This window comes from Rattus norvegicus, chromosome 9 (assembly GCF_036323735.1).
Source record: "Rattus norvegicus strain BN/NHsdMcwi chromosome 9, GRCr8, whole genome shotgun sequence".
In the NCBI taxonomy this organism is placed as follows: domain Eukaryota; kingdom Metazoa; phylum Chordata; class Mammalia; order Rodentia; family Muridae; genus Rattus; species Rattus norvegicus.
In genome coordinates, this window is record NC_086027.1 from 87,590,325 (window position 1) to 87,613,546 (window position 23,222).

Sequence of the window (23,222 nt, forward strand, 5' to 3'; positions counted from 1 at the left end):
CCTTGGGGCTGGAGAGATGGCTCAGTGGTTAAGAGTACTGACTATTCCAGAGGTCCTGGGTTCAGTTCCCAGCAACCACATGGTGGCTCACAACCATTTGTAATGAGATCTGATGCCCTCTTGCGTGTCTGAAGACAGTGACAGTGTACTTATATATAATAAACAAATAATTTTAAAAAAAGAGCCTGGCCATAGGCCTGCATCTGACATTTTGAATCTGGTTTGCTGCTTACTCGTCTTGTGGCTTTAGAAAAGTCACTTTATGAGTGTATAATTAATATTTATGAGGCAAGTTGTTTCCATTTCTATCAAGTTGTTTTAAAACTGAAAGTAGTCTTAAGGGTTAGATATCTCTACTTCAAAGCTTAGAGCACGGAAGCACGGATGAGTCAGCTACTCACCTGAGGGTCGTAAAGCTACAGAGTGACAAGGCTGAGATTTGAACTCAGGCATTTCAACTCCAAAAACTCATACTTTGGAGCTAACTGCAGATTGTAAGGGAGGAGAAAAACATGATGTTATTTTCTTATTATTTATTTTGAAGTTTCTCTATAGTTCTGGCTGTCTTGGAGCTCCCTATGCAGATCAGACTGTCCTCAAACTCAGGCATCTGTCTGCCTCCAAGGCATGTGCTTTTAATTCTTTGTCAGATGATATGATGCCTACTAGTACTTTGTTAAATTTGCATTTGTGGTTTATCGGTTTGTTCAGAAGGCTATTTATAGATTGACAAAACCATTATATTTTTCTTGTCTAGAATTAGATACTTTGGGGACCTAGAATTGATTTTTAGGTGTTGTAGATAACAAATGAAACATACTGCCTGTTGTCTGAGTGTGCTTTGCTGTCAGTTAGCCAAAACCTGTGTTTCTGTTGGCCTATGGGAATGGGCTGAAAGCTAGAGAGCTCGTTAAACAGGCTAGCCCTGCACCCACCCACAGGCTTTTGGTTCTTGGAACAGCCTTTGTATGGTGTCAGGAGCAGCATCTGTCCTGGCACGGTATCAGGTGACGTGGTTTGTGCTTGCTGGACAGCCCAGGGAGGGCAGAAGACTTGAATGTTTTTAAGGTGTCATGCAGCCCATGGTGGTAATCAAACTCTGGATTCTCCTGCCTCCGTGGGACTGATTATGTGGTGTATATGACATCACAGCTGATAGATAATTTTGGTGACTTACCAAATTTGAAAGTAACCTTCAATTTGATGAGGAAGCTTATCAAATTAATATCTGAAACTTTCCTCCTTTGAGGAGCAGCAGCATAGAATATAATATGGCTAAAGCAAAGTTAGGCAAACCTAATTTCAGATTTTTCTTGTGTGTGTGCGTGTGTGTGTGTGCGTGTGTGCGCGCGTGTGTGCGCGCGTGTGTGCGCGCGTGTGTGTGCGCGTGTGTGTGTGTGTGTGTGTGTGCGCGCGTGCATGCATGTGTTTGTCCGTGTGCCCGTGTGTCCGTGTCCTCATCCATCTGTCTTTCTGTCTGTCTGTCATTTAAAATGTCTTTCTTGGTCTGGGATCTGGCTTTGTTCTTTCTTCACTCTCCCATGTTTGCTCTGTCTACTTCCTGTTTGTTAACAGCATGTCACAAAATCACACAAGCCCCAAACCCAGGATTCTGATTTATTTCCTTAACAAACCACAGAGAGAAAGTTAAAGGAAGCCAGGCATCATTTGTTGAAGAAGACAGGAAGTGTGTAGTTGTGAAATAGTTCTATTCTGGATGTAAGTGAGGAAAACAACCACCTAGTACTGAGAGGGTTAGGTCAGCTACTTGAACACCGACTCTGTTAGACCGTCATGGTCTGTGGGCTTCAGGTTACAGCGGTTACTGAATTTGGTAGCTGAGGGTTTGAGTGTTTCTGTTTAATTTGTAATGGCTTAGTGATGTAAACGACAGTGATCATCTCCAGGCAGGGAGGGAGGACATTTAAAAACCTACTGCTGTCAGAGGACGAGAAGCTGAAGACTGGGAAGCACATCAGACTGTGGGTGTTGTGCAGCGTCTAGAGGTGCATGTGTCTCTGCAGCAGTCTAATGGCACAGCAGAGGGCTAAATTAAGTGAATTTAGGTTTGGATTAGCCATAGGGGTGGGATTAGAAACTGCAGTATGAGTTAAATATGATTATGGGTAAATAGTGTCCACAAATGTAACCTTTATGAGAAAGATAATTAAGATAATTAACTAGAACACTCAGTGATTTAATAATGAAACCCAGGTTTCCCATATATTTTGCTTTTTTTTTTTTTACCCCCACAGACAGGGTTTTCCTATGTAGCCTTGACTGTTCTTTCAGTGTAGACCAGACTGGTGTTGAATTCAGAGAGATCCACCTGCATTCTTCTGAGCGCTTGGATTACAGGTTCACGTCACCAGGCCTGGGTAGTTCTCTCCTCCTTCCCCTTTTCTTCCTCCTCCCCCTCTTCCTTTTCCTTGCTTCCTACCTTCCTTCCTTCCTTCCCCTCTTCCTTCCCTCTTCCTTCCCTCCCCCCCTCCTTCCTTCTCTCCTTCCTTTTTTTTCTGCTTGTTGTTTCTTTTTTGAGACAGGGTTTAACACTGTAGCCTATATTGGTGTGGATCCTCATGTAGCCCAGGCTAGCCTAAGACTCAAGTCAATCCTTTTGCCTTGGCTGAATACTGGGATTATAGGCATAGGAGATATATATATATATATATATATATATATATATATATATATATATATATATAAATAAATAATATAGAATTTTATTTTTTGTTAGATGGTACCATCATCAAGAGTTGAATATATTTAGGTAGTATATTCGGTGGTTTTTGCCATGTAAAGCCTATCTGCACATTTTGGCCAAATTCTCACCTGTCTTCTCACCCACAGAGCTCCTTTGAAGTCATTGGAGCTCTGATGCTGAGTGTTTCTGGAGTTACAGAGCAAGGTGAGAGTTTGGGACCTACAGTTAGAGAAGTATAATCTTAAGTCTGTACTGAGTAGGACACCATAGGGCAGAATTGACCCCTTCTCCATCTAACTATTCACAGAACTCTCTCAGATGGTTTTGTTTTTTAGTTTTATGTATATCCGTGTACTTCTTGTGTGCTAGGGCCTCTGGAGGCCAAGGGGGGTGTTGGATCCTCTGGAACTGGAGTCATAGATGGTTGTGAGCTGCCATATGGGTCCTGGGAATTGAGTCTTGGACCTCCAAAAAAGGAGTCCTGGCCATCTCTAGTCCCTGGTCACATGGTTTTTAAGATGAGTGAGACTTAAATGGACACAGCCATGCTTAGACGCAAGCTTTATGTATTTGAAGTTTGCTTTTGTTCAGTTTTTATATGTAATGGAGAATTTCTGATTGTGTTTCAGTTGGAAATCCCTGAAGGAAAATATGCTAGCCAGTTTTGAAGGAGCTTATTATTAATAAGTTAAAGGCTTATTATTAATAAACTTATTATTAATAAGTTGATGTTATCTGTACTTCTGGCAGTTCCAAATAAAATACTGTAGTCTGGTTAACTGTTGGGGGCTTAAAACAGATGGACGTTGAATACTATAGTTTAGTGTCCACCTGGTTGTAGAGAGACGTTTTACTTTGCTTATCATGATAGTATAATTAATTCAGGTTAAGTGGCCATAATAAATTTTCTGTGTACTTGGGTAGTAGGGTCAGTTTCTGTTTATAGATCACATACTATCAGTTTCTGAAATCTACAAAGTAAAGATGCTCTAAATGAATGATTAGTTTAGGGCTATTTGTCTAAGAAATGATTTAGTCAAGCGTACTCTGCCCCAGCTCCCCCATCTTATGTGACTTCAGACTCATGTGACCCTTTTGGTTTCTTGAAATAGGGCCTCAGTGTATGACTAAGCTGGTCTTGAACCATATAGATAGATCCTCATGTTAAGCAAACCCCCCCATCCCCATCCCCCCACCCCCACCCATTGTAGTTAAGCTTAGCATGGGATTTGGGTTGTCATAGACAATGCCACAAATTTAAGATATATCTTCACTTGGAACTAACATGTTTTATAGTCACATAACTTTTTGGCTATAAAGTTTGAAATTTGCTCTAATTTCTTTTGGTTACATTAAAGATATTTGTGCTTTTTATACTTTGCTATTATATCAGGTTATTCTGGGGCACTATAATTGGCTTTCCTATGAAGATGTCTTCATTCGAGCCCTCGATTTTGGAAATGGGTTACAAATGTTGGGCCAGAAGCCGAAGGCCAACATCGCCATCTTTTGTGAGACCAGGGCTGAGTGGATGATTGCTGCGCAGGCGTGTTTCATGTACAACTTCCAGCGTACGTATGGGTGACAGGTTCTCTACATAGCCCCGGCTGTCTTCAAACTCACTTGCCTCTTCCTACTGAGCGCTACCACCACACTTGGCTCTAAAGTAATATTTTTTAATAGGTTAACATTTCTGATACTAAGGTTTGCCTTTATTTATTGGAATAGTGTTTGTTAGGGCTTAGATATTCCCTCCCTCCCTCCCTCCCTCCCTCTTTCCATCTATTTTGGAAAAAGAATCTCTCTGGGGAGACCCGGCAGGTCAGATGTTGAGGAGGCTGTCTGTATTTGGTAAAGCAGTCCTGACATACAGGACCCCTGCTCTGCTACCATCCCTCAGGGCCTTTCAAACCTACTTCCATTTTCTTAGTCCACTTCTGCCAGTAGCTACAGTAGCCTCTCAGATATGTCCATAGTGTAACTCCGTGGACTTCCAAGCACTAGGTTGCATGGTAAAGAATCCCAGTGTTGCTGACTTGAGTATTATTGGAGCATTATTTGAGTGGTAACTGTGATGGACTAACCTTGTAAACAGTCCTGAAAGGCCAGTGCCAAAGGTCACAGTAAGTGACTGTGAAACAAAACAATGCTTTCAGCAGATGTTTGTTATACACTGATGATTTTTTTCTATTTCTTTTTTTTTAAGAGTTTTATGTGATGAGTGTTTTGGACACATGTGTATGTGTGCACCAGGTGCATGCAATGCTCACAGAGGCCAGAAGAGAGGGTGCATTCCCTTGGAACTGAAGTTATAGACAGTTGTTAGCCACCATGTGGGTGCTGGGAATTGAACTTGGGTCTTGCCCAGCAATGCTGTTAACCACCGCCACCTCTCCAGCAGTCTTCCTTTACTGTTGTTGGGACAGGGTGTGTCACTGTTTATCCCTGGATGGCCTGGGGACTGTGGCACCTTGAACTCTGCTTGGGACAATGATACGCATTACCACACCTACTTCCACTTTTAAAATTAGGCTCCGCCTTTTTGTTGTCAGAGGTTGGATTTACATTTCTTTTGAGAATGTTTTAAAGGGTCATTGTCATTTTACTTCTAATTCATGTTGTATATATTATATGACTTCAGTGTTTCCAACTTTTTTTCTTTTTGATTTTTCTACTTTAGAATAAACTGTACTGTTTATGAATGCTATCTTTTTCCTTAGTTGGTGTTTTGAGCCAGGGTTTCAGTGTAGCTGGATCAAGTGAGGTGTGATGGCCTCCTTTTACTCTGCAAGTGTTAGGATTATAGGCCTCATCACCACTGTTCTGTTGACATGTGATAGCTAAAATCTGACATTCAATGTGCTGTCTTACTGGCTTGTCCAATGGTTCTCAGCCTGTGGGTTGTGGCCCCTTTCACACAGGAAAACACACATTTATATTATGATTCCTAAGAGTAGCAAAATTATTTTGAAATAGCAACAAAAATAATTTTATGGTTGGAATCACCACAACATGAGGAACTATATTAAAGTGTCAGAGCATTAGGAAGGTTGAGATCCACTCGGCTTGTCCCTTTTCACATTTAGTTCCAAAGTAGCCAACAAGGACAATTTTGACATTGTAGGATAGGTATAACTCCTTTACTGTATATTAGTCCTAGAAGGTAGTGAAGGTGAAACAAACATTAAGAATCTTCAAATACGAGGAATCTTGAGACAGTTAGATGGAGGGGAATAGATGGGATATTGGTTAGAACCTTCGTACACATGCACAGTAGTTCTCCCAGGCTGTCCTGAGAAAGAACTCTCTCTCCTTTATGGTCACGGGGACTTCCAGAGGTGCTGTCTGTGACAGCTGTCTGTGCCCCTTTCTTCTGTGTGACCTGTGTGTGTTGTTTTCTTTGTAGTTGTTACACTGTATGCGACTCTGGGAGGTCCAGCCATTGTCCATGGACTGAATGAGACAGAGGTGACCAACATCATTACTAGTAAAGAACTCCTGCAAACAAAGCTGAAGGTGAGGACCGCAGGTACCTTTAAGAGTGATGCTTCGACTTTTCCTGTGATGCGTCATACTGTCCCTCAGTTATCTTTGTGAGATTTTGTGTTTTTCTAAAGAACATAAAACATGCATTTTATATATATATGTATATATATATATATGTATATGTATATGTATATATATATGAGATAGACCATAGGTACAAAGTATTAATATGCCAACGTGGAAAGGATGACAGTTTTTATTGTGTATTATGTATATAAAGTAAAATAACAGTTTTTGCATGTCTATAACTTTTGAGTTTGCTCTCCTTTCATCATGGGGTTCCTGTGTCATCAGGCTTGGTGACAAGAGCCATTTTGCTGATCTCTCAACATTTTATATTTATATCATGTGTATACGTGTTTTGCCTGCATGCATGTCTATGCACCATGTAGATAAAGTGGAATGCTTGCCTTTGTAAGCACAGGGACCTGAGTTTGATTTCCAGAACTCTTATTTAAGAAGTCAGCTGTGGTCGTGTCTGCCCCTAATCCCAGCTCTAGTGCTAGAGGAACATCTGGTCCCTGGGGCTCACTGCTTATCATGGTTCATTCAGGCCAGAGGGCCCTGTGGGGGAGGGGCTGGAAAGCAGCTAAGGAGCCCCACCAGAAGCTGGCTTCGTCCTCCTGTGCACACACACACAGACACACCATAGGCACCTGTATGTACACACAAGAGCAAGAGGTGGTACATGCCTGTAATCTCTGCACTTGGGAGGTGGAAGTAGAAAGATGAGTAGTTCAAAGTCACCCTCAGCTATATATAGTAAGTTTGAGGTCAACCTAAGGTGCCAGAAATTTTCTGAAAGACAGTCTTGACAGGTGACCCTCAGGGAAGGAGGGAGAGATGAAGGAAGAAAGAGAGGCCGAGGTAGAGACACAGAAGAGAGAAAAGAGGAAGCAGGGACAGAAAGGGTGGGAGGGTGGTGTTGATTCCCTGGAACTGGAGTTTTATAGACAAATGTCAGCTGCTATGTGGGTGTTCTTAACCATCGAGCCATCTTCCAGACTTGAAATGTTTTAAATATTCATTTATGGATCATTGAGTAATGACTTGCTTGAATATTTTAAGTACTAAAATGGGAGAGATTTTATGAAATGATAGGAAAACGGTTCTTATAATTCCTAGGCAACTTCCCCTAAAAACATTACCATCTCAGACATTCTTCTGTTTTTCTTTTTTAGAAAGTTTCCAAGTGAGTTTTTTTTCTTCCCTGATACATTCTTTTGTATCCTCTTGAAAACATGAAGGCCTTTGGGCTTTTCTATAAGTAGTACAGGTATTCTGTGTCTATATGTCCATTTTGTGGACTTTGTTGATAAGGATTTTATCAAGGAAAATTGTATACACGGTGCTATAGAATAGTGGTGAGTCCACCCCCTCCCCTTCCTTCCTTCCCTCCAGCCTGTCTCACTAGCCCCACCACTTAACTGTGGTGACCTGTGCTCTTGCGTCAGAGACACTCAACCATTGGCTAACAGATGATGATTGTTATGTGTTTCTTTAGGATATCGTCTCTTTGGTCCCACGTCTGCGGCATATCATTACTGTTGATGGGAAGCCTCCAACCTGGTCTGAGTTCCCCAAGGGCGTCATTGTACACACCATGGCTGCAGTGCAGGCTCTAGGAGTAAAGGCTGACGTGGGTATGTGGTGGTCATTCTAGATACGGACTCTCTGTTCACACAAGAGTTTTCCAGACTGTAACTTCTCCAATTACTTTTACCTATCTTTTAAAGAAAGACGTGAGGAAAATGCCAACACTGATTTATTTTTCTTAAAAGTATGGGCTAGGACTGTAGTTCAGTATGCAGAGAGTTTGCCTAGCATGCACTAAGTCCTGGGTTTGATCCCCAGTGTTGCAGAACATGGGACACGATGGCACATGCCTGTCATCTCAGCACTGGGAGGTGGAGGCAGAAGGATCAAAGTTTGATAGTCACTGACCTGGGAGCAAGGCCATACTGTCTGCACAACAATGGCAGCAACAACCGAAAAACACTCACACACCGGGGCTGGGCATTTGGCTCAGCGGTAGAGCGCTTGCCTAGGAAGCGCAAGGCCCTGGGTTCGGTCCCCAGCTCCGGAAAAAAGAACCAAAAAAAAAAAAAAAAATACTCACACATCGTTCAATTTTCTGTTCCTCTTCTGTAAGTTTTGAGTAGTTTAACGTTAATTTTTAAAGTAACTGCTTTAAATTTACCTATTAGAGTTAGTCTTTAGCTAGAGTTACTAAGCCAGGAGTTCTCCTTTTTACTTATCTCTCCTTTTACTTGCCTTTGCAGAGTTTTTAATCTTCCAGCTCACACCAGGCATAGACACTTTCAAAGGAATAACTGTCAAAAAATGAACAGCAGAAAACGTAGGCTGTTCACCCAGTCTCTCCCTGGGATGTCGTAGTAGCATTTCCTTTGTAGTTGGAAATTAGGTGGTTTTGATTAGGGACAGGGTCATGCTGTCACTTCAGGAATAACAGGGATGGTAATGGTTGAGCATATTGAATTGTAGGCATTGGTGGGTATTCAGAGAATGTTGAACAGTGCAGTCTGTTTACAGGAAAAAAGAAAATATGTGTTATGTGGCACATAGTTAAGAAATTATCTGGACTGCTGTGAGAGAAGGGGGAGCATTCTTGACCCTTTTCCATAAAAAGCCACCTGCTTTGGGATGAGTGTAGGCAGGTGGATGGCATTGATGTTATCGTCTCCTGTGCCTCTTCTGTAGTGGGTGTTAGGTGTGTAGTGTTGTGACTACAAACAGGCAACCCTGGGTGTCATAACCAACAAGACGTCTCCTGACCTGGGCACAGGATCGAATGCACAGGCATCTGAGTTCAAGCTCTTTATCCAGAGCAGCTTCTGCACCTCAGTGCTTTTATTCCATTTTTAATTTATGTAGCTGTCCAGCACCAAATTTGTATAGCTCCAAAGTCATTTTTGCCACAGATGATGGTAGGCTGAAAAGAGCCTTTCCTCTGATCCCGGGGTGTGAGACTCAGTCCTCCCCAGTGCCTTCTGAGGCTACCTGTGGTTCTGGGTGCTGCTTCACTGGTACTTAGGTTTACTCCAGTCCCACAGTAGTTCTAGTGTTTATAGATGCCAAGCACATTTCTACTTTGTACTGGCGTTATGTCTGTCTCTCTAGTCTAGTCTAGTCTAAGAAATGGAACTTGATCTGTGTAAATTGGCCCAGAGCTTACCTTGCGGCCTCGGCTGCTTTGACCTTGAGATCTCATTTTTTTTCAGCTTCCTGAGTGCTGGGTTTGCAGACATCTACCACGTCCACTGCTTTTACTTCTGCTTGAACTACTGGGTTCCCGAGACTTTTGTGGCTACTTTGCTCACTTTATTTAGGTCTTTGATAAAATTACAGAGACCCTTTGTCATAATGCTGCATTCTAAGCAGCATCTGTTGTCTTTATTTTCTCTGTGGCTCTCATTATGTTATGGACTTAACCTGATTGTTCCAGTATTGTTTACGCCTCCTTATGTGTTGACAGTTGTTTGAGTGTTAGAAGAAAATTGCTAATAGAGCTGAATTTCTTCTGTTTTATTTCCCTTTTTCTTTTCTTCAATATAGACAAGAAAGCTCACAGCAAACCACTGCCCTCAGATATTGCAGTAATCATGTACACAAGTGGATCCACAGGAATTCCAAAGGGAGTCATGATCTCACACAGCAACATCATTGCCTCTATAACGGGGATGGCGAGAAGGATTCCAAGACTGGGGTATGTCATGGTAGTGCTCAGAGTGCTCAGGTAGTAGCTGTTCAAACATTTGTGCCAGTTTAGCAGATGGCTAAGGTATTCCCCAGGTTTCTATGAAAGTAGAAAAGTTAGAGAACATTGATTTTAAAATTTTAAAATTTGTGTGTGTGTGTGTGTGTGTGAGAGAGAGAGAGAGAGAGAGAGAGAGAGAGAGAGAGAGAGAGAGAGAGTGTGTTCATCCATACATGTGTGTCTGCATGTGAGTGCCAGTACCCAGGAACCTGTGGAGGCTGCAGTATCAGATGCCCTTGAAGTTACAGGGAGCTTGAGTGCCTAGCAGGGAGCTGAGAACCACACTAGGGCAGTTTGTCTAACTGCATTGTTAACTGCCGAGCCACTCTGCAGAGCCTCAAAACAGTTAATTCATGTGACTTAAAATATTAGTTTAATTATTTAGTATTTGAAGATGAAAATTTTAGCTGACTTTGTAGTTTTGAATCCCTTAAATTTAGATGATTTCAGTCAGTTATTATTGCTTCTTTACATACATAGTTATTTTTATATGTAAATGCCATCCTGGTGGACAGATGAGAACCATTGTCAACTGATTGATTTTGAAGTTGTACTCTTGTGGAATCAGGGGAGAATGTAATGGAGTTACAGAAAAGACAAAAAGACAGAAGAAATGGGCTGGGGTTAGCGGGGTTCAAGTCTGTCGCAGTGACTGAGAAGCTGCTTCGCTGTTTGTTACCTTCGTGCAGAGACACCAGATGCTCATTACACACGGGCACTTACCTGTGGGTCTGAGCTTGGGAACTGACCTGGAACGCTGGAGCTGCACTCTCCTTTGGGACTCTCCTTAGTTTCTCTTCATGTCTTAGATGCGAGGCCATTTCTTGAAAAATACGTGAATATAACACGCATTTTCCTGTATATTTAGATATACTTTTTGATTTATTACTAACTAGCTCCAATTCCTAGAACAAGCGTGTCCAGATGCCGACCAACTAAAGATTATCTCCTGTTTTTGATATCACTCTGCTTCTGCAGTAGACCACATTCTGAAAGTGCCTGCCTCCTCGATTTTGGGTTGGGTCGCAGTGTTTTTTGACTAATCCGGTCAGCAGGGACCCGGGTGCTTAGCTGTGCTCCATGTGTCTTTAAGCTTGCTGTAGTCACTTTCGGCAGAGAGCTTCCATGACCTTTTGTGGGCACACATCTTTTAATAAGAGTTCATTCAACCTCTGCTCTGGCCCACCACCCAACAGAGGGGTAGTAGAAAAGAAAAGTTATTGGGATATGGGGGAAGTGGACCTGTTCAGCAGTAGTTGTCTGGGGGTGAACTCGATCTTCTTTCTCAGTGGTTCAGTCCTGTAGCAAATACGACTCAGCAGCTGCAGAGCAGTTCTAGGCAGGCAGACACCACCCATGAACTGGCAGCCATAGTCCAGGTCTCAGCAGGCAGACACCAGGCACAAACCAGAAGCTGTAGTTGAATCCTGGAAAAACCACAAGGCTTGTCCACAGGCCTGAGGTGAGGCCACTGAAGTGGCAAGCTGCATCAGGAACCTCACAAGCAGTTCTCTGGCGAGTTTCTCTCAGTGGTGGCCTTACCACAGTTGAGCTCAACAATGCTATGTAAGGTAAACATGCACGTCATTAGGAAGAATAGTGAGGCAGAGCAAACCAAATCAAAGTTCAGTACTTGTTCCTTTTGTCTAATGTGGGGTCATATTTATTATATACAACTTCATCACAGGTCCTTCCATGTGTTCGCTATATCAAATATCCTTTCACCTGTGTCTGCTTCAGGAAAACGCTCTTTCACGTGTTTGCTTTTAAGTAAGACAGCCTTTCATCTGTGTGCCCCACCCTGTAAAACATATTTGACATAACTAACTTTCCAAAGATGCTAGACGTTTCCACCTTAACCTTGGCTCTTATCGGCCTTTCTTTCAGAGAGGAAGATGTATACATTGGATATTTGCCCCTGGCACATGTTCTAGAATTAAGCGCTGAGCTTGTGTGTCTTTCTCATGGATGCCGGATTGGCTACTCTTCACCACAGACATTAGCAGATCAGGTGAGTGACACATGTGTGACGTGAAATGCTGTGTGTTTTTAACATGTTTTCTTCATCAGCTTACATGGTATCTTCAATTCCTTTTAAATTCTTGCCCTGTATGTCTAGAATATAAATAAATACACTGACAGTAAATATATGCCTTTGAACTAAGAATGCCATTATGTGTTAAAGATCTTTATGTAGATTATTTTTTTCTGTTCTGTAGTCTTCAAAAATAAAGAAAGGAAGCAAAGGAGACACATCCGTTCTGAAGCCCACGCTGATGGCGGCTGTGCCGGTAAGAACTGCCACAGGTGATGGGTGGTGACATCATTTAAGACAAAGTGCTTGGTGTGCAATCTGAGGACCTAGTCCAATGCCTAGAACCCGTGTAAAGGTGGAAGGAGAGATTCAAGTCCATATCATTAATTGTCCTTCAACCTTCACATAGGCACCAGGGCACAGCCATGCGTTGTCCTACAACACACATAAAATAATTAGAAGTATTAATTACATGGGTCTGATTTAAATGTGAAGCTTGCTCATACAGTTAATGAACTCATTTATGCACCTAGGAAATCATGGATCGGATCTACAAAAATGTCATGAATAAAGTGAATGAAATGAGTGCTTTTCAACGAAACTTGTTTATTTTGGCATATAATTATAAGATGGAGCAGATTTCAAAAGGGTGTAGTACCCCACTGTGTGACCGGTGAGTAAAGCCTCTGTGAGTAAAACTATGGCAGCAGAGTTCCCATCAACAGCCCAGGGAAGTGGAGCAGTACACGTGGTACATAGACATTAAGATGGGTGTGTATGCAGCGCAGGCTGGAACCCTGCAGTTGGGAAGTAAGGGGAGGAGATTCAGAGTTCAAAGCTGGAGGCTGGAGAGCTGGTTCACTTTTACTGTAAAAGCATGGGTGGAGGGAGAGCGATAGTCGGACACCAGTGCCTCCTGGCCTCAGTGTCGCCTTCCCCAATGAGAGTTTCCCTGGCTAGAACTCACCTGCCTCTGCCTTCTGCGTGCTAAGATTAGAGTCTGGATAGCTTAGGTGGCAAAGAGATTGAAGGGGCACGTGCCACCACATGGTCAGCCTCAACACAGCTTCTCAAATGGTTGCCCTTGAGTCTTAATCCCTTTCATAGTGCTTAACAAGTTTTCATTTCCATGGTTCTGGACATTAAATTAAACCTAAGCACTACCTGCTTTTGACTTATAAGCAATGTCTTTACTAGTGTTTTACAGAAACATATCAAATAGATATTTTTATTTCTCATAATTTACCATATAATTTTTTTTACCATAGCTGTAATAAAAACTTCAGAACTTACATTAGACTTTAAAGAGCTTGTTATATATAAATATGCATAAATTTCTAGTGAATAAATAAAAGCAGAAATTAGCTTTTTACAAATTATGTGAAGATGTGGTATTCATAAATATGTATGGTAATGAGTTCTCTGATCATAAAAAGGGATTTCTGATACAACAAACTTTCATCCTCTGTAAAACCAGGGGTTCTGTGGGTCTCAGAAGGGAAGCCCGTGCAGGGCAGGTAGCTGGGGTCCCGGGTCTTGCCCTGTACCACAGTGGCAGGGGCAGCAGCAGTCGGCAATGATAGGTGGCAGCAGTGGGAGGGACGACAGGGATGTGTGCCTGGTTTGCTAGCTGTGTCTAAGTTCCAATGACGAATGCTTCCCGAGAGAAAACTTTCTCCAAAGTGTTAACAGCTCAGTAAAACAACCACTCTCAGACGATTCTCAGTGAAATAACTCATGTACTTTACTCCATGTGGATAGGGACTTTATAAACATTGAGGAGTGGGGTGGGATCCAGGGCAAGATACTTCCTACTGGCTCAGTTTGAGAAGCTAGTGATGCTCTATTAGCAGGGGGAAGGAGGACTTGAGGTGTTTTCCCCACGTGACTGATTTATGGGATCCAGAGCAGGTGGAGTGTGGCAGGGAGCAGGCCCCACTCGTACCTTTCTCAATTCTGAGTTCATGCGTTTGGGCCCACTCAGCACTGCCAGTTCTGTGTTGTTTTATAGTCCACTTGCCCACAGGAAACAATTGTATATGATTTACTATCACATGGAAATTAATTAAGAGTACATGGCATTTTCTTTGCTGATAGAACTACTCACACTTAAGACAGACATATGGACCCAAGAGAAGCTCCTCAATGGGCTGTATCACATCGATTATATATAATCTCACAGGCCATATAAGAAAACTGAGGAGGCACCACAACTAAGGCAGCTTATAAAAGAAAGCATTCAATTGGACACATTTAGTTTCAGAGGGCTTAGGCCATCATGGTGGGGAGCACTGGCTGGCCTGCAAGGTGGCTGAGAGCTTACATCCTGATCCATAGGCAGCAGACAGAGTGGGAATGGTGCTGGTGTTAGAAACCTCAGAGCCTGCCTCTTGCGGCATCCCTCCTCCTAAAGGACTATACCTACTAATCCTTCCAACAACTGGGAACCAAACATTCAAGTGTGTGAACTTGTTGAGCCCATTCATTCAAACTACCACACTGTTTTAAACGTCTTGAATTTTCTAATGATATTTCAGCTTTGTTTTCCGGAATGTCCGAAGGCTGCTGGGTGGAAATATTCGCGTTTTATTGTGCGGTGGTGCTCCACTTTCTGCAACGACACAGCGATTCATGAATATCTGCTTCTGTTGTCCCGTTGGCCAGGGGTATGGACTCACAGAATCTACTGGGGCTGGAACAATTACAGAAGGTAGGTGCTGTCATCTGAGAACCAGGCAGCTCTTACGTACGTGGACCCGGTATTAATGTGGGACACGTGGCCGGCAGAGACTTGGGGAGTTGGAGTAGGTGTACCTGATTTCCCCAGGGTCTCTGAGGAGGGGGACTCCACACACTTGGAACTTTTCCCCCAGTGCCAGAACAGACAGGAGAAGGCCATGTAAGACTAAGAAAAGTGTGTCCTATGTCTTCAGCAAGGGGGTGCAGGGGGTTGGTCGGGCTCTGTTTCTCTTAACCCTTTTAAAATATCTTAAACCCCAACTATGCCTTGGAAACACAACAAGTACTAGTTGTACAGTCAGTTTCTGTAATAATTGAGGCTGTTAGAAAAGTTAGAAAAGACTAAGCAGTGTGCCTGTGCCAAGTGGAGCTCACAGTCCATGGACCACTCTTGTTTCTAAGATGCTCTTATGGATGGGGCCACTATCTAGGGCTTGGGAATAGTCATTTTAAATAGGAAAAGGAAGCAATTGGTTGATTAACTGTAGCCTTCAAATATTTTTCTTCCTTTGCCTCTTAGTGTGGGACTACAATACCGGCAGAGTGGGAGCACCATTAGTTTGCTGTGAAATCAAATTAAAGAACTGGGAGGAAGGTAACAGCCTATTATTAGATTGATGTGGGAAATGTGTTCTAGTCTCTTTGGTTCCTTATTGTAGAGTGTAAAGTTCTAAGTTCTCATTTTGTTCATGATACTAACCTTTTCTTTATCTAGCGCTCACCACATCTACTTAGTTTGCGTGCTTCAGTAATGATTCTAAAGAATAGGATTCTTTTTATTTTGTTTATATTTGTGTGCGTGCAAGTGTGTGTTCTGTATGTAGATATCATTCCTCAGGAGCCATGCCCACCTTGTTTTGTTAGTCTGAGGCTTGTGGGTTAAACAAGGGTAGCTGGTCAGTGAGCCCCAGGCCACTCCCTGTCCCCACTTTCCGAGTGTGGAGAGGACACGCCTGCACGCCAGGCGTGGCTTTTGTGTGTGGCTTTTGCCAATTAAACTCATGCACAGCAAGCTCTATTGATTGAGAAGTCTCTCCAGTCTCTTGCTTATCATTTTCTGACATAAATTCAAGTAAAAATGATAGCAAAACTTGTGTTATTAAGTTAGGGATGGCAAGATAGCTCATCCAGTAAAGCACTTGATGATCCTCAAGACCCGAGTTCAATCCTTAGGACCCCCATGGTTGTCAAGTAGAATTGACTTTTACACATATGCTATAGTTTACATGCACATGGATACGCTCACTCACACACATACATGTATACACACATACACGGGGGAGAGAAACAGGGAGGAAGGAGAATAAATGGGATGAAAGAGTTTAGTCATTTTATTTTTCAGAAGAAAGAAATTACATTTGCTCCATGTTTATATTTTTCTTTCCCCTGAGGGCTTTAAGCAGATTTTAGAAGGAAAAATTTGGGTTGGGGATTTAGCTCAGCCGTAGAGCGCTTGCCTAGCGAGCGCAAGGCCCTGGGTTCGGTCCCCAGCTCCGAAAAAAAAAAAAAAAGAAGGAAAAATTTTCACAATAATTCTATTAAAAAGTTTAATGTTTATTCTATTTTGAAATAATAATTATCGTGAAATGTTTGCATCATGTTAAAGCATATAAGTTATCTGTGATTTATTGGGAGATAACTTTCTAAAAGTTCTAAGGCTGTGATAAAATTTCTCAACTGTTTTTAGCAGAACTTAGAAATATATTCAATAAATTTAAGCCCAGAGCTAATCTGAAATTATCTGAAAGAACAGACTTCTAACTATATTGTAGTGTGATTTTATGAAGGGGTTTGCTGTACTATTTAATAAGTGACATTACTTTTATCATTTTGCTAGCATGATTTATGGACTGAGTAGAAACTTTATAATTACTTTACACAATAGGTGGAGGGTGCTGGGCTTTAGACTGGAATAGTAGCTTAAAAGCATGGATATTGATTATTTAACAGTTGAGATTTTTGTCTCTAGCTTATTGATAATGTTTAGCCACGGGGTCTAATTTGTTTCCCTTGGAAACTAATTGGTTAAAATAAGATATATATACTTAGAAACTAATAGCTTTGCATATTTATATAATACCTATCTGCTTTATTTTGTGTTTATTAGGTGGCTATTTTAATACTGACAAACCACATCCCAGAGGTGAAATTCTGATTGGTGGCCAAAATGTGACAATGGGGTACTACAAAAATGAAGCAAAAACAAAGGCCGATTTCTTTGAAGATGAAAACGGACAGAGGTGGCTGTGCACTGGCGATATTGGAGAGTTTGACCCTGATGGCTGCCTCAAGATCATTGGTGAGCATTGAGTCTTCTTTAAAAGATTGTTATATTATGTGTATGACTGTTTTGCCTACATGTATGTATATGCACTGACTGTGTGCATGATGTCTATGGACTTAGAAGGGGCTGCCAAATGCTCTGGAACTGGAGTTACAGGTGGCTGTGAGCCACTGTGGGTGCTAGGAGCCCAGTTCCTTGGCCAGAGCACTACATGGTCTTAAAAGCTGAGCCATCTCTTTGGCCTCTGAATTCTTGACAGTGAGTATTTTCCCAGATGACTATACAAAGTGGTGGCTGTGTTTACAGAGACTGTCTGTCTGATATTGAGGAGGGCTTTTATATCATTCCCTGAAGTACAATGTTTTAAAGAAGGACATGTTATAAATAAGGTTATAGAAGCTTCAGCCCCAGGTTTGTAATCGCTGTTGGTTAACCGCGTAGGGAGTGCTTGTCTGTGTTAACCTTGCCTGACACGCACAGGTTATAATCACTGTTGGTTAACCTCGGTGTGCTCTGCTTGTCTGTGTTAACCTTGCCTGACTGCACAGGTCATTGTGCAGTGCTTTTTTGAACTTAGTCCTGGCTTTGTCCAGGAGGGAAGCCGGGTGAGCCAAGTACTGTGACCTCTACAAGGCAAAACACCTTTCATGCCTTCTCCTGAAGTTCATCCACCTTCACTAGTAACGAATCTACCCTGGAGTTATGGGAGGCTTCCTGGGGATACACAAGCACATGTCTACTTACCTCAGATAGGGAACAGATGATAGACTGAAATGCTGGTGTCACCAGAATCCAACTTGGTAAACTATTGCACTTCATTGGAGTTCCTTATGGAGTACAGTGAGGGGTTACTTGCAGGAATGACTAGAGACAGACGCAGCAGTAAAAGTCCCACCAACCCCCACATGGGTGAGAGCTCACAAAAGCTCCTGGAGCTTCCTGCTTGACCTTGCTGGCAGCTTGACAAGTTGAAGCCAGCTCTTCTTGGTAGCCCAGTTGGTCTGAGCCTCTTCTGGGCGGGCTTGGCTTATCTGACAGTGCCTCTCAGTAGCCTTTGCTGCTTGTGCAAGCTTGAGGAGGGAGGGCTCAAGTGCATCTGGTGAGTTTCAGGGACTAATAGTGTACTGATTCTAAACCTTCCTAATGTACTAACCCTTTAGTACAGTTCCCCATGTTGTGGTGACCCCCAACCATAAAAAACTATTTTTGTTGCTTCTTCATAACTATAATTCTGCTACCATTATGAATTGCAATGCAAACATCTATGCTTTCTGATGGTCTTGAGTGACCTGACCATCAGGTCTAAGGGATGCTGACCCACAGGTTGAGAACTGCTGTCCTAGAGCTTTTGAGTTATTTTCTAAGTGAGCCTCCTACTTTTATGGCACCTGAGTCTCGAGGTTGGAAAATGTCATTGAGAATTTGTAGGATAACACCTGGTCTTGATACCCTGAAGGCCAGAAGGAGACGAGCGGCTCCCCTTCCACAGCTCCATCCCTGTCTCATTGACAGAGGCCTCCAAAGCTGCCCCTGCCCCTTTCCACATTTGCCTTCTGCCACCCTATCATAGGGTTTCGTTTCCTCTCTGCTGCTCCACACCACTCCAGACCTTTCTCACTTCCATCGTGTGATGAGGAGGCCTCACTGTTCTAAGAAACCTTTAATGGCCTCTACAAGATGTGTTCAGGGGGCCTCTATCACCCAGCCGTCATTCACCTTCCGCCTCTTGACCTGTTTCCTTGCCCTTAGGCTTCAGTGTTTAAGTTGACACGGCTCTTGGCGCTGCCAGTGCCAAGAGACTTAACCTTGTCAGTAAAACTCACTTCAGGACTCAATTGCAACAATTCCTTCCCAATCCACAAGTTGGCTGTGTTGTGAATGCTGTGTTTGTGTCACTCTTCTCTCTAGCTAGTGTGACTGTCCGTTGCATTGTAGAGCTCCTTTCCTCTGTGTACTCGTAAGTGCCAGGAGCATATCAGCTCAGAGCATACTGAAGTCATAAGGATGATGTCCCTTATGTAAAATTTTCTCCACGAAAGAATTTAATTGTAGAAGACTAGGGTCTGACTTTATTGTGTAATCTCAACTTTAGGGCAACCTACAATGCTTAGTTGAGAAATGTTTTAAATAACTTGGTGAAATATTTCTATATGCTTAAGGTGTTAACGACTGTTCTCGATGTTTCTGCCTTTGTTCTATGCAGATCGTAAAAAGGACCTTGTGAAACTACAGGCAGGAGAGTATGTTTCTCTAGGCAAAGTTGAGGCAGCTTTGAAGAACCTCCCACTGATAGATAACATTTGTGCATATGCAAACAGGTAAGCTCTGCAGTCTGTGTTGAGTGCACACAAGTTGGGGGTGTGCCATGAGCAGTTGCAGCCCATATGGGCCACTGTGAAATCATTCTTGGACCTCTTATCTGATTTATGGAGCCACTACCTCCTCCTTACAGCTAGTGAGCCAGTACTTTCTGTGATACTCTCTTCATCTTCCTGGGTTTGTGCTGCTTCACATCTCTGCAAGTGTTCTCAGGGAAGGGTTGAGGAAGATAGGTTCTCCTGCCTCAATACTCCTGCACAGGGAGGGCTTGCAGACCCAGTCAGATGCAAGGGGACTAAGTAACATCTCTCTACAGTCCTCTCCTCCTGTCCCTTGAGGACAAGTAAGCTTGAACATGCTTACTGCTGACCCTAGCTTACAGCCTCACAGCCCACGATAACAGAGGCAGCAGGGAGTGGAAGTGTCAATTTAGAAGCTGAGAGGTGTATTGGGAACTGATGGAATCTGAAATTAGACCTAACTACATTCTGTAATAGTAGGTGAAGTGACTTAATCATCTGACCAGTAATCACAGTCACATGTCTGTGCATAAGCCTAGTATCTTGTCTGCAGCAGCTGACATAGTCATGGGAGTCAGGAAAGTCAACTTAGAAGTAGACTTTGGGGTACACCGAGGTGATAGAGCTTCTGGTGCAATAGTTGTCTTCTGAATAATTAATTGGAACCAGAAATATTTCAGATTTTGGAGACTGGATTTTGTTGTTTTGTGTGAAGGTCTTGCTATATATAACCTTGGCTGTCTTGGAATTCATACTGTACTGGGCCACCCTTGAACTACCTGCCTCTGCCTTCCAAGTGCCACTGGAATTAAAGGCATGCAGCCACCATATCCCTTCCAAGATGGTGGGATTTTTAAAATATTTGCTCAGATTTGGTCATTAGCACCCTGTGCATGGACTCTGCACTTCAAAAAGCCATTTGTCTTCTTCAGCATTGCTCCAGATATGGGTTTTATTTATTTAAGAATAACTCCCAAGTATCCTTTTCTTGTCATGATGCTGTCCTGACTTCATGACAGCCCTCTTGCCTTAGCTTCTCTGTTGTGGGACCCATAGTGCTCTGCCCAGCAATCATGCTGTTTTGCATTTCTCAAAATAATACCTGTCTTACCTCCAAGTGCATACTAAGTTCCTTTGATATGGATTCTTCCAATAACAGAAGAAAATGAGCCTTGTCACAGTCTACCCTTGAACTCAAGATCGCTTGCCTCTGCCTTCTGAGTGCTGGAATTAACCTGACTCATCACATGATTTTGACTTGCTGCTGCAGTTCTCTAGAAACATAATTTACAGGTTTTGCTTTACTTCCCTATTTCCACAAATTTTATTCATCATTTCAAAGATGAATAAAAAATGAATTTGCTTTAAAAGTGTGTATCACTACTTGTAGTAGTTAGACACTTAGAATTTCTCAGGTTGAGGTTTGCTTGCACTGAACTGACAGAGTTCTCAAATGTATATGATTAAGTGGTCAGCACCATTCATGAGATAAGTATGATACTTGCGGTGATGTTTGTGGTTTTCCAACAATAAGGAGAGGGCTCTAGAGGGCTAAGGTGGTCAGTTACATTAATAAGCACGGTACATGTTAGTTTGGTCCTTGACTAAGTTATCTTTTTTGTATTTCAGTTACCATTCTTACGTAATTGGATTTGTTGTGCCAAATCAAAAGGAACTTACGGAGCTAGCTAGAACGAAAGGATTTAACGGAACTTGGGAAGAGCTGTGTAACAGCAGTGAAATGGAAAACGAGGTCCTTAAAGTGCTTTCTGAGGCTGCTATTTCAGGTGAGTCTGCTGGTAAACCGATCCTTAGAAGTGAGATGGGAAAAATCACAGGTCTATTATAGTTAGGCACAGGGGATAGAATGCATCCATTCCTGCCTGGAAACGTTCAAGCCCCTCTGTAGAACATGCAATATCACTAACCTGAGTTTTAAAATAAGATTTTATATAAAATGGAATTTACCAGTATTTTAGTTGCTTTTTTTGTCTCCTGCTAAAAGCAGTTGAACTTAAGGGAGAGGGAGTGTCTTTGTGGCTCATAGTTCAGGCTACAGTCCGTCGTCATGGTGGGGAGAGAGCTCCTGGTGTCAGAAAGCTTGAGGAAGCTGGTCACATTGTATCCATTTTCCTGCAAATGTCATCATTTCATTCTCCTTAAAGCAAAATTCCCCTTCCCCTGGGATCCCAGTCCCTGGAAGGCCTGGTGTAGTGTGCCGTGTCCCTGGCCAGTGAGTCTGCTCCCTTGGTCTGGCTAGTGCTGCGTGCTGCCCTTCTGTATGTGATGATGGGCTGCATACCCATGTAAATGCAGCTGTTTTAATGACGAGCTGCTTTCTGCATATTTTATACCTATATATCATTTACTCAATTTATTCTCCTATGGATAAATAATTTGTTAAATGGCTTTTGCTATTACAGTTCTCATATTTCAGAAACATACTTTTGAATCTCAGGCAGGAATTGAACTGATGCTGACAGGGTTGCTTGTTCTGTTGGTTATTGGGTGGTGTGACTCAAGGAGTGCCTGTTTGCTGAGAACTTTGACTTCATCTCTCGTGGGTGTGGGTTTTTAGTGTTGTGTTTTCTTCATTTCAGCAAGTCTGGAAAAGTTTGAAATCCCACTGAAAATTCGTTTGAGCCCTGACCCATGGACTCCCGAAACTGGTCTGGTGACTGATGCCTTCAAGTTGAAACGTAAAGAACTTAAAACACACTACCAGGCAGACATTGAGCGGATGTATGGAAGAAAATAATTAGTTTGGGCATTGGTTTGCTACAGTGAGCTCAGATCAAATAGGGAAATACTTGAAATGTATGTCTCAGGCCAAGGCAAACTCCATTCCTCATATTAAACCCTGGCTGTTACTTCTCACTACGTCACCATTTTTAACTGACAGGATTAGTAAACTATTAAGACAGCAAACATGTGTCTGTCTCTGTTTTTTCCCCTCCTCCAGTTTGCTTTGGCATCTATGACTGTGTTTGTCAATAGGAGACTTTTTCAAAATCATACTGGGGAAGCAGTGATTTTAAAACCTCAAGTTTTTAAACATGATTTATATGTTCTGTACAATTGTTCAGTTTGTAACTTTTTAAAGTTTGGATGTATAGAAGGATAAATAGGAAATATAAAAATTGGTTATTTGGGGGCTTTTTTACTTATTGTATTTAAAAATAAAAGGGTATCAATGTGAAATTATGTAAATTTTAAATGCTTATGAATCAAATCATTGTTGAACAAAAGATTTGTTGCTGTGTAATTATTGTCTTGTATGCATTTAAGAGAAATAAATATACTCAGACTTATGTTTTAAGAAATGGAAACCTTGCGAACACATGCCTGACACCGTTGGTTTTATACTCTCTTTTTCTACTGAGGAACTGTTTGGCACTGCATGAAGTGAAATAGCAAGTGAGGATGCGGTTCAATGACAAAGTAGTTCACCATAAAGTGGCTTGGTGTGGCCGTGGTTGGTGTGGTGGTGGTCAGTGTGGTGGTGGTGGTGGTTGGTGTGGTAGTGAGAGGAACCAGGGCTTTGGAGTTTCACTCAAATCACAAACTACTTATTTGGCCACATCCTAGGACTGTGTTTTGTGTTCTTGTATATTGTGATTTGGACAGTTTTGTCCTTGTTGAAATTTAACTCTTACCTTTGGAAAAACTCTCTAAAGGAGGGAAAGTGTGGAAAGAAAGGAAATGGAGCTTCTGTGTCAGAACCAGGAGCTGAAAATTCACCTGTGGTCGGTGGAGAGCGTCTGTGTCTGATGTCTTGACTTCAGAATAATTGTGTT

General features: G+C 42.3%; 1 protein-coding gene across 2 annotated transcripts in view; it reads left to right on the forward strand.

Annotated features, from left to right (window-relative positions):
• Acsl3 (acyl-CoA synthetase long-chain family member 3) overlaps positions 1-22,754 on the forward strand; it is a 49,478-nt gene extending 26,724 nt beyond the window's left edge. Inside the window, exons 3-15 of one of the 2 annotated variants that reach the window (NM_057107.2) lie at positions 4,098-4,275; positions 6,111-6,220; positions 7,755-7,893; positions 9,827-9,977; positions 11,916-12,039; positions 12,248-12,319; positions 12,597-12,736; positions 14,601-14,773; positions 15,323-15,397; positions 16,910-17,101; positions 19,290-19,404; positions 21,055-21,212; positions 22,026-22,751. In NM_057107.2, the coding sequence (NP_476448.1) occupies positions 4,098-4,275; positions 6,111-6,220; positions 7,755-7,893; positions 9,827-9,977; positions 11,916-12,039; positions 12,248-12,319; positions 12,597-12,736; positions 14,601-14,773; positions 15,323-15,397; positions 16,910-17,101; positions 19,290-19,404; positions 21,055-21,212; positions 22,026-22,183 (1,785 nt within the window). In that variant the 3' untranslated portion in view covers positions 22,184-22,751. Of the gene's footprint in view, positions 1-4,097; positions 4,276-6,110; positions 6,221-7,754; positions 7,894-9,826; positions 9,978-11,915; positions 12,040-12,247; positions 12,320-12,596; positions 12,737-14,600; positions 14,774-15,322; positions 15,398-16,909; positions 17,102-19,289; positions 19,405-21,054; positions 21,213-22,025 lie in introns of both variants that reach the window. The other variant, XM_063266533.1, reaches the window with a different exon arrangement.
• Positions 22,755-23,222: the final 468 nt, after the last annotated feature.